General features: G+C 40.2%; 1 protein-coding gene across 1 annotated transcript in view; it reads left to right on the plus strand.

Moving 5' to 3' along the window:
- Positions 1-2,765: 2,765 nt before the first annotated feature.
- Positions 2,766-12,179, plus strand: part of LOC308081030 (NACHT, LRR and PYD domains-containing protein 3-like) — a 37,664-nt gene continuing 28,250 nt past the window's right edge. Inside the window, exons 1-5 of the mRNA XM_080457437.1 lie at positions 2,766-2,907; positions 6,465-6,594; positions 7,951-8,064; positions 8,500-8,613; positions 9,563-9,676. Coding sequence (XP_080313563.1) covers positions 6,548-6,594; positions 7,951-8,064; positions 8,500-8,613; positions 9,563-9,676 — 389 coding nt within the window. The 5' untranslated portion in view covers positions 2,766-2,907; positions 6,465-6,547. The remainder of the gene's footprint in view (positions 2,908-6,464; positions 6,595-7,950; positions 8,065-8,499; positions 8,614-9,562; positions 9,677-12,179) is intronic.

Here is a 12,179-nt window from a genome sequence, read left to right on the forward strand (position 1 = left end):
TCCCCGAACGCGTGCGTACCTCAGAAGTTCCGGCACTAAGCACCGTCTCCTGTCCAGTGTCCAATTTGTATAGGCTATGCACTGAAAAGGGCCCTTTTCTGACCCTTGACCTCACTGGACGGCCCGCCACTTTTTTTTACACCTTAGTGCCGCTTAGCGGAGAGTGTGGCTGTGTAGAGGGGGTCTCCCCGAACGCGTGCGTACCTCAGAAGTTCCGGCACTAAGCACCGTCTCCTGTCCAGTGTCCAATTTGTATAGGCTATGCACTGAAAAGGGCCCTTTTCTGACCCTTGACCTCACTGGACGGCCCGCCACTTTTTTTTTACACCTTAGTGCCGCTTAGCGGAGAGTGTGGCTGTGTAGAGGGGGTCTCCCCGAACGCGTGCGTACCTCAGAAGTTCCGGCACTAAGCACCGTCTCCTGTCCAGTGTCCAATTTGTATAGGCTATGCACTCCTTTGAACAGCATCTATCAATTTAGATAAATAATTAATGTTTTAAATCCGTTTTTGTTACACAGAAACATAATATGTGATATATAGCTTCGTTTAAATGCTTAATTTATAGTTTTAATGTGCAAATGAACCGTTTTTCAATGGTTTTCAATGGTTTCTTTTTACTCTAGAGGGTACTCTTATTCTGAAGAGATCGTCCACCGGAAGTCTTATATTTGCTCCGTTATATTTGCTGACTGAACACTGCTAGTTAGAGCTATGAACTGCAGCTCTCAATGCATTCTCTATGAGAGGCATTGTAAAATACCGTCATTTCACTGGTTAACTACTGAGGCTGTAGCGATTTTTTTGTGTTCTAATAATCTGTCCCATTTGTTTAATTTGTCCTTTTTAATGTCCCATATTTTTCATCTCGATATACTACCCACAATATACTATAATATACTCAGTGTTGTGGTCTAGGTTTTTTTTCGGAGGTATACTATAATCATTCCCTGCACGAGATGCGCATGGTCGTGGGTATACGCTAGCGCGTTTTCAATGGATGAAATGGTTAGTAGACTGTATACGCTTTTTCCCCAAAAAATCTACACTGTACACGGCGTATACAGCGGGACACGGTAGAACACACCACTGAATATACTCCATCAGTATGTCAAAACCGCTAGCATCGGAGATCCAGAGTTTAAGTGGTCGCATGGTATATACGTCACGGACGCATCCCTTGAGGTTTTCAATACCCAGAAAACTGGCGAAAGTGGCCGTTTTCAATAGGTTTTGGTCATTATCTCTGGAACAGAAGGTCCAATCTGCTCAGTTCAAAGCTTGTTGGATGCGTTTAGGGGAGGCGAGATCTTAGTTGGGCAGGCGACCGCCTCTCCTGCCTCTACAGTGGGTACGCCACTGGTCGGCGCTCGGCGCTCGTAAAGACGGTGATGTCACTGAAATGCGACAACTTGTCTGTCTGCTGTCTACCCTCTGCTGTTAACATTATGGGTAACTCGTTAAAGTGGCAAATTAAAGGGATACTTCACTCTCGGGCCGGGGACACAATTAAAAAAAATATTAAAAATAAATGAAAAAAGTTATGGAAAATTCATGGCCCCCTCACACATTAGTAGGACACTCTAATGCGTGAGGGGGCCATGAATTTTCCATAACTTTTTTCATTTATTTTTAATATTTTTTTTAAATGTGTCCCCGGCCCTAAAGTGAAGTATCCCTTTAAATGTGAAACACATCAACTATTAAGAAAACAAGAAGATATGTTGACAAAGACACTCCATACATTTGGAAACATATTTTTATTTAAATCAATATCGTCTTCAGTTAATGCAGGATAATTTTAAAAGTAGGCTAACTTTCATATCCTCTCATAGGGAATGCATTGGCAGCTGCAGTTCATCGTTCTAACGGACCTCGAGTAGCGGCGCTGTCTCAAAAGTGGGCGTGAAATTTGTAGTCCCCGTGTGTCTATGAAAAAAAAAATCGCAAATATGAAGCTCATTTTCAGAAAAACTATACATGCTAATATATGCACGTTTCCATCCACAATAGAATAGCCTATGCGATTATATATATATATATATATATATATATATATATATATATATATATATATATATATATATATATATATATATATACATATAGTATTAGATTCTAGTATTGAATGCATGTGCGTTCGGAAACGTGTTTGGTTTGACATGGGATTGGGAATGTATTAAAACTGACGTGGCTTAAATGCCCGAAAATCCACCTCCTTCGAGCATAAAACTTTTCTTTTTGTGAAATGAAAATATGAATAGTTTTATAGCAAAACATGGTGTCATTCTGTGAAAAGACGTTTTGAAATGAAAATTCCACAGCCTTCAGGTCCACTATTGAAATGATAAAAATCGTCTTCTGCGCACAACAACAAAGCAAAAATAAATTCACAAAGAGTACCACTTCCGAGGAAAAAGGTGCCCAGTCTTCTCAGGTGCCCACTTTTCTGGTTATGAATAAATTCAGCCTGTCGTGCCTTAAAAGGAAAGTAGCTACATTTAAATATGTGATGTTTGCAGTATAATGTTGTAAAATTAAATGTAGGCAGCAGAGACCATCACATTTGATCGGCAAACATTTTGCAGATTAAAAAAAAAAGCGTTCGGAAATTGCGCACCCTGTCCTGTCCGGAGCGCACTCGCCTATCCAGTGCGCGCTCAGCGCTGTATTTCCGAACGCACAAATGTTTAATGTAGGGTGCTATCCCTTCCCGGGCTAGCCCTGACACATAAATTTCATACGAGCGTCATGTGAACCATGACGATCCCTTCCCCTTCAGCCTCAGTCAGGCGTCTGCTTTACTGCCTCCTGCTCAGCAAGCTTTAGCAAGTAGGGTACGAGTTAAATATATAAAGAGGACAATCCCAGGATATCAAACATACAGCGCGAGCGAGTAGCCTACTACAGTAAGTATCCATTTGTTGTTGGTTAAGTCAAGTTTAAAGGTGGTGTCTTTTGCCTACGTCATGGAAAAAAACTAATCGCAATGTGCTACACTAAGACTATAGATGACTCATCTGTAGTCTCAAATGAGTCTCAAAGTTTGCCACTGGAAAGTGCGATTCCTGGGCATAATTAGGTGACAATGAAATGTACAGTAGGACGTAGGCTGTCAAGAGACATTAATAGGAAATGCACATATAAGGCTATGTAGCTTCTTATTACTTCCGTCTCAGCTCTGGAAATGAACGACCATATGTTACACAAAAAACTACGCAGTTACATAGCCTTTTATTTAATGTTTGTATAGATTTGTACATTCATATGTGTTGCTTTGGGGCACCACGGGTTAATATTTAACCATTTGAAAGAGCGATCTTTAGTCTGAAAGAAGAACGGATCAGCTGTGGCACCAAAAACAAATATAACAAGTATAGGACCAGCCAGTAATGGAAAATCCCTATAGCTCTGGTCCTTAACGTTATTAGGACTAGGAGTTCTTCTTAACGCTATGGTACTTTCCAGCCGTTGCGCACACCCCAGGTTGTTTTATGTAGTTGAAAGCCTACTTTCCCTAGTGGGAACACTCGGAGCCCCCCACCTCACGTCTGATATACACCTTTTGACCAAAATGTAAAATAATCCAACGGATGGAAAAAATAATTTAGTTCCACTGCGCCCCCTACAGATTCGGTCAATGGACCATTTCTATTGACATTTTGGTCAAAAAGTGTATTTGAGACGTGAGGTGAGGGGCTCAGAGTGTTCCCACAAAGGAAAGTAGTGTTTCAACATCTTAAAACCATCTTTGTTTTGGTGAGTAGCGAAAGTGCATTTTTTTATTACAGACGAGAGGCTGCACAGCCTGCGCTACCGGTGTGCGGGCAACGGCTCGATAGTTAAAGAGAACTCCTTCTAATGATATGGACCAGAGCTAGGAAACCCCTAGGAAATTCCCTGCCCTCATGTTGTTTTCACGCGCAAGCACGTGCATAGAATCAGAATATAGAGCTATTTAACACTTATTTTAACCAAAGTAAATCACTTTATACCCTACCTTTAAGGATGGATGGATGAGTTAATTATAGAATTAAAATCAGTTTAACACTTGGACCCTATTTTATACTTTGGTGGTTTGAAAATAGTTTTGAAGCCATGAATATCCAAGTTTTTGAACAACAACGTTCCTTGAAATTACAATGGTTGAGAATCACTGCACTGTGACATACTACAAGAGCACTTGGAATACACAATGGTATTGTATTTTATTATTATTATTTCATTTAGCTGTTGGGAATATTCTTCTGACAGGCACTGATCATGTTCAAATATGTTTTATTTAATCGAATTTGCCTCTGTATTGTAAAATTAGTGTGCACAAGTGTTTTGCATAATTGTATATTGCATTATTCATGTGTGGCTGTTACAAAGTCCCAATGCAGGCATGGACTTGTTTCGTGGCACATTGTACAGTTGGGTGTGAGATGTCTTGTCAAAATTCCACTCCATATGATTATTGGAAAGTCTAATACACTTGATATTCATTAAATCATTGAATCAGAACTTAGAAAGCACTTGCTTCTATTCAAAATATTGAAAATAGCAGATCTACAAGCTCACGTCGCATTGCATCGTGATGCCTTGTGAGATCGGCTATTTTCACTAGTTTGGGTCTCAGAGAGATTTCTCTTCAATTGGGAACCACTGATTTACAGGGCTACTTCGACCCAGAATGAGAATCGGATAAACCCCTCCACATTCTGCAGCAGGCTATATATGACTGTCTGTGAAGAAGAGAAATACTATGATCAAGAATTGGTGATGCATCATTTTCATGACAGTATCAGAATTACATACGGTTAAAAACTGTATATTCTACATCACACAGGAAGGACAATATGAGTCTAACATGGTTAAAATGGAGTTTGAAGTTCAATAGGAGGCGGCATGTCTTATAAAATTAATATCAATTGGCTTATCTAAATATTGAATCAAGCAACTGGGGTGCACACAAAAGCTTGAGTAGATGTTAAAATGATGATCTTGTGGAAGTGTTTAAGTGAAATAACCCTTTAAACCATTTAATATGTCTAATTTCTATTAATCAATCACTGTGCAAACACTGCATATTCAGTCGTATTTTATGTTGATTTATCTAATGATAAAACATGTACAAGCATTTGATTGCATGCAATTGGTAAAAAGGCTAACACAAAAAAGTTGTGTGCATATTGTTTAGTATGTCTCAAATAATGTCAAACAATCAATCATCCATCAATGTGCAAACTTCTAATGTTAAGACGCATATACTGTGTATACTGTATATCGTTTAATATGTGTGATAGGCTAATGCCAAACACACACACACACACACACACACACACACACACACACACACACACACACACACACACACACACACACACACACACACACACACACACAGATGGTAGCAGTTGGCAGCTTTTTACCAACGGTAAAAGATAATCAACCGTCTACTTCCTTCTTGTGTAAAGCCACAGGCACAGATGTTGCTCAATTTTTTTTTTGGGGGGGGGGGTTAGGGCCACTAGTTATATTTTGAACCACCTCACACCTCCCCACAACTACTGTGTATATTTGTATGAAGAAATACATATCACACACACACTCACACTCACACACACACTAATTAATATTGGGTGACACACTAATAATAGGTCTCCATCTCTGTCAACTGTCCCTCTAGGGATGTAACAGTTAATCTAACTGGCTGATTTAATTTTGGGGGGAATTAGATTTTGGGGGGGATTGAAATGTTGCTTTGTTAAGTTTGTTCCTTCAAAAGCTATTTTAAATAGTTGAACTACAAGTTCACAACGCATTGCAATGGGACGCGTTGTGAGCTTGTAGATCTGCTATTTTAGCTAGTTTTGTGTGACACTGTTGTACGATGAAGTATTAAATAGGGCTAGTCAACTAATCAATAAAAAAAAATTGAATTTCTTCACTTTAATTTGTTTCTTTTGAACAGAAGTCACACACATTCATCCCTAGACCTCTAGTTCACAGAAAATTTTAAGAGCAGACCAAAATATTTTAAAGTATTTATTTAGTTAATAATTAGTTAGCCTACTTAATTTATGGAAGTAAAATAAAGTATTTATATAGTTAATAAACAAACTATTAATTCATTTTGTGTTCTACAGCAAATTACATTCCATCTCATTGGGCAAAGCAGACATTTAAGCTCGAATCTTGATCCAAATATGTCATAATGTGTGAGTTTATGTGATTATATTTGTGTGGTACATCATGTTCCTAATGTAATCATAGACCATGGCTACTACATATACAATCCTGACTCATGGTTATATTAAGCTTTGTTACGTTGAGGTGGGGTCATTCATGGCATCAGAATGTTCAAGTTCCAGTACAAACAAATTGATACTTTTAGCTACTCAAACAATTAGTGATTGATTAATAAAATCTGACTTTTGTATTTCTGTATTCTATTCATATGAATGATGTCTGTCCTCTGCAGAACTCCAGTCATGGACAACCTTTTAAATGAGGCATTGGAGGTGAGACAGTAGTGAGCCAGTAGTGCTTACCCCCAGCAGTGTAATGATGGAGGGTGATCCAAACATGGCCCCTAGTGGACAGCCAGAAGGGTAATTTTGTCTTCCCTCTTTCCTACTATGGTCTGTCTTTCCTACACTGTCCATAGAGTTATAATATCTCTAGTGCAGTGGTTTTCAACCTTTTTCGCGTCCAGGACCCCCAAATTGACAAATTAGCCCACGGAAAAATATATATTGAAAAAATATGCCAGGGACTCAACCATTTAGGTTTATTGGGGGTCCCAATCGACACTGTATCACCATCATCAGTGTTCATTTAACTCTGAGAGTGTACAAAATTTGTACATTCTCAGAGTTACAGACATATAAGGGTCAATTTGGTTCCTATCTATTCATTTGGCTGGGGACCCCCTGGAACCCCGTCAAGGACCACTGGTGGTCCCCGGACCACTGGTTGAAAACCCCTGCTCTAGTGGGCGGACGGCCCCGCCCCCACATATTCATTTCAATGAAAGTTGCTCACTAGCGCTAGCCTGGTTCCATACCATAGACCCAGCCCACTCTCTGAGTGGACTGCCCCTCCTGGTTTGGTGTTGTAATGTGAGCCTAGGATTTATTCGGTACAAAAAGTACCATCCAATGAGAGTCGGAGGTGGGGGTGGGGATCCCTTGTGATTGGTTTAGGGAAATTCTAAACCAATTCAAATTGTTTAAGGAAATTCTAATCCCCTCCCCCTTGTAATCGCCTACACTGGAGCCAATGTCAGACTGAAGCTCCACGCAGCTTCAGTCTATAATCAGGCTACACTAGCGCATGAAGCACCCGGAAGAACACTCTACTTCCACATTTTTCCTGATTTGAGCCCAAAATCTTGGTGCTCAAATGCGGAAGACTTGAGCACCGAGCAGGCGCACTAGGGTTTCAAATGGTAGATGCACGAGCAGTAGCGTTTTAAATGCGGAAGTCAGCCTGTCATATGAATATTTTAGCATTTTAAATATCATCCGTTAAGACAACTACATTTATGACGGGACGGCAGACAGTTTACTTGACGACAACGCAACGCATCACTGCGTGCAGTGCAGAATGTATACTATACAGTTCTGTAGGCAACTTTAGCCAGCATTAGTATATTACTCACCTGCTGCAAAGGAGGACGAAAGATAACGCACTTTTGTTCCATATATGCCTACATTGTCTTGGTTACAGAGCATGGTAAATATGTATAAATATACTGTATGTTCATAAAAGGGACAAAGACAGACAGATATAGATTATTTTTGCTCGCTCGCTCGCTCACTCACTCACTCACTCACTCACTCACTCACTCACTCACTCAACTTACTCACTTTTTTGCATTCATAATTACATTAATTGAAGGGGGATTAAAAAACAGCAGTATGTGGATATATTTTAAAATAGTGATTGCCATCTATTTCCATCAGGGTTGGGCAGCAGAGACCAGACTCTCCTGCACCCAGCTGTGTCTCCATGCAGAGTGATAGTTCCTTAAATCAACCTCCTGCCTTCAAAGAGGGACAACGCTCTACTGAAGAAAGGTTTGAATTTTCCAGACAGATGATTGAAATAGTAATAATGTGTCGGCGTCTATGCGAACACAATTGGCCCCTTCGGGGGAGGTAAGCCGGGTGGGGAGGGTGAGTATTTGGTCATTGCACCTACTCCTACGGGCTGAGGCGGCACTTGTCAGCGGGGAGTGTTGGGCGGGAGGAGTGGGACGGAGGCCCTACATCCTCCCGTGGGGGTTCCTCACTGGCAATGTGTCAGAGGGATACAACAGCAGTGACAAGTTACAGAATTGTGTGTGGGGAGGAATTAATTGGCATAACGACTAATTTGGGGAGAAAAAAGGGGGTTGTGACGACTCACTTACTCATTTTGTGCATTCATAATTACATTAATTGAAGGGTGATTAAAAAACAGCAGTATGTGCATATTATTTTTAAATATTGATTGCCATCTATTTCCATCAGGGTTGGGCAGCAGAGACCATACTCTCCTGCACCCAGCTGTGTCTCCATGCAGAGTGATAGTTCCTTAAATCAACCTCCTGCCTTCAAAGAGGGACAACGCTCTACTGAAGAAAGGTTTGAATTTACCAGACAGATGATTAACAAATGTCAAAATAAACTCCTCAGTTCAGGCAGAAGATGTGTAGTGCCTGGAAGTGGAGAAAAAGAATGAAAAGCAACAATATTAGAATCCATTTGATTAAAGCATCACATTATGTAAAAGTTCATCATTAAGTGCCCTGGGCGTTAAGGTTTGTAGTGTGTATATCCAATAAGCTTCACGCTGTTTAAATAGAACGTCAAGGTTCCACCCTGTCTTGGGGAGATGAACCTGCTCAATACCAGTGAAAGTCCAAACCTCACCCAAATTGGTACAACATATCTCTATAGTGATGAAGATGTATCTGTCAGATTTTCTGATTCCATTCCGATTGGCTTTCAAAGTTTGCGGGAGGGGCCTGTTTTGCATGAAATGCCACAAGCACTGCTGGAGCCATCGGCGGTGCTATGGAACATTTCCTTGCATTTATTTCATTCTCAGTCTTTGTGTTGTGCCATCAGACCCATAGCAAAGGGCATTCAACTACTACAAAATGTTTAGACGAGATGTTATAAATGAGAAATGAATCAATGTTTAGCAACTGCATGGCCTATTTCTTGCCTTAATGTTACCAGAAACTGTTTTTGTGGAGGGGGCGACTAGAAGGCGATCATCTCGGGGGGTGGGGGAGGGGTACTAAAGAGAAGGCCCCAGTACAGTCGAAACACAAATGATAAGGAGTAGAGCAGAGCAGGTTAAAAACGTGTCAAAATGATGAGCCAAGCTGATATATGGAGAGGGGGCATTAGTCTTGCTGTTATTTTCGATGCACCCCACATTGCCACAACTAGACTTAAAGAGGTGTTTCATTTAACTCATGGGGTAATTCTAACATCTACTCAGGCTTTTGCGTGCACCCCAAACAGTTGCTTCACCATATCATAATATTTTGATATGGTGATGATTGTCCTCTGTTTCCATCAGGGTTCATCAGCAGAGACCAGACTCTCCTGCACTCAGCTGTGTCTCCATGAAGAGTGGCATTTCCATGAATCAGCCCCCTGCCTTCTCAGACGTACATGACTCTACTGAACAAAGGTTTGAATTGACCAGACGCATGATTGAAACGTTAATATGAGGAGAACCGGGCACACATTTTTGCTCTCAGAGGTTTGTCAAATTATAGGAGGATTATGTCAGTTACTCTCCGTGTTACTGATGTAGGGTTACCATCCGTCCCGTAAAATACGGAATCGTCCCTTTTGCCAATTAAATATCTTGTCCCGTTTTGACCCAATACGGGACACGATTTCAGGCAGAAGATTATGTGTAGTGCCTGGGAATGGAGAAAAGGAATGAAAAGCAACAATAATTATACTCCATTTGATTAAAGCACCACATTAAGTAAAAGTTCATCATTCAGTCCCCCGGGTGTATTTCACTTTTTTTTTTAAATGGGGTTATTTTATCTTCTACTCAGGCTTTTGTGAACACCCAAGACAGTTTTTAAGTTGCTCGATTCAGTATTTAGATATTTGATATTCATTTTATCAGACACGCCAGACACATTACTTTTTTCATTTATTTTATTAATTATTTTCATTGTATTAAAATTTAAAAATCAACTAATCTAAAACTTTTTTAACTCTTTGACTGCCAGAGTAATAGTGTAATAGTGTGCCACTGCTGCCAGCAAAAAGAACGATTTTACTGTACCTTTAAAAAATCATGGAATATTCTCCTGTCCTCACGGACATCGCCTCATTCAATTCAATTCAATTTTATGAAAGTGTCAAATCACAACAATTTACATGCACGGGGTTGTCGTAGTAGAGCCGGGAAAATGTATCCGCACGGGGTAATCCATTGCACAGCTGTGGCCGTTTGAATGCAGCTTGTTTTTGCCGAAAAGCAAGAGGAACGGAGATATAGTGATTTCCCCACAGAAAATAAACAGGAAGTAAATGAGCTTTTATTTTAAAATGATGCCAGTTCCTGGTCTGTTGTCATCAGGCAGTGAAAGCATCATTCATACGGTTGATAACAGCGACATCTGGTGGAAGACCACTGAAAACACAAAATCTCGTCTTTCTCGTCGACGGCAGGCTGAGCCTTCCGACAAGGAATCTCGTCCGTGGTAGGCAAAAAGTTAATAAATGAAAAAAGTCATTGAAAAAACACGGCCCCCTCACGTATTAGGAGGGCAGTATGAGTCACCAGAACCATAGCCTCGATCTCCAGGCTTTTATTTTCCTTCGCGTTTTGCTCAAAAAGAAAACCTGGACCACGCTGTTGATATTCCTGGCATAGGAAGTGGGAGTCAACCTTTCATTTCCCCAACCAACCAGAGTGCAGTGGGCGTCGCCAGTGGCGGAACAACTCAAAGCCGGGCCGGTAGGCACAGCACAGTGATCAGGCCCCCCCACCTTCGCACGCTAGGGCTTTCGCCAACTAGTCGACCTTGTTGGTACTAGTCGAATAGTTGAAAAAAAATATATATATATATATATATATATTTTTTTTTTTGTGCCATAGTAATGGCCCATTTTACTATTATTATTATCCTCCTGACTTTATTTTTTATCAAAAGGGGGTCAAAAGTATGCCCAATAAAAGCCTATTATTGGGCAATGGGGATCCTTGGAGACGCTGCTATGGTGCTGTGTCAGAAGCACTTCCCTTAAAACGCCATAAAAATAAGGGCAGGAGGATAATAATAATAGTAATTGTCCAAACCTCACCCAAATTGGTACAACATATCTCTATAGTGATGAAGATGTATCTGTCAGATTTTCTGATTCCATTCCGATTGGCTTTCAAAGTTTGCGGGAGGGGCCTGTTTTGCATGAAATGCCACAAGCACTGCTGGACCCATCGGCGGTGCTATGGAACATTTCCTTGCATTTATTTCATTCTCAGTCTTTGTGTTGTGCCATCAGACCCATAGCAAAGGGCATTCAACTACTACAAAATGTTTAGACGAGATGTTATAAATGAGAAATGAATCCTTTTTTTGCAACTTCATGGCATATTTCTTGCCACATATAACGCATATATGCGTTTTTTACATTTTTTTCTCCTATCCACTTCCTTGTTAACTTAAAACTTAAAAATTCTGTATCTCGGCTCCTGAGTACTTTTGTTTTTTCAATGAAAAATCTCTGGCAGAAAACTGCAAAAAATCTGAAATAATTCTGGCAGTCAATCGGTTAACTCTCTCAGTGCCAATGAAATAAAAAAATATGTTCATACTGTAACAGCATTTTTTAAAAGTAAAACAAAATAATAATAATAAGTTAAACAAGAAGTGAATGGAGCAGCAAATCTTCGGATCACGATATCTTGGGTTCTGAAAATTATATAAAATAAAAAAAAGTCATTTGGGGGGGAAGGGGTATAGCGGAGCAGATAAGTGCTACGATCTTTCAATGTATGATAAAAGCATGAAAATTGGCATGAGCAGTCTCCATGGGTCACTTAACAAGAAAATTGTCTGAGGCATTTGTAATTTCAAGATGGCGGCCACTTTTCAAGATGGCCGACACCTTAGTGGGCAGTTAAGTGATATGATGGTTTATTTGGTGATACAAGCATGAAAATT

This window comes from Gymnoscopelus braueri, assembly GCF_963280865.1.
Source record: "Gymnoscopelus braueri genome assembly, contig: SCAFFOLD_164, whole genome shotgun sequence".
Taxonomy (NCBI): domain Eukaryota; kingdom Metazoa; phylum Chordata; class Actinopteri; order Myctophiformes; family Myctophidae; genus Gymnoscopelus; species Gymnoscopelus braueri.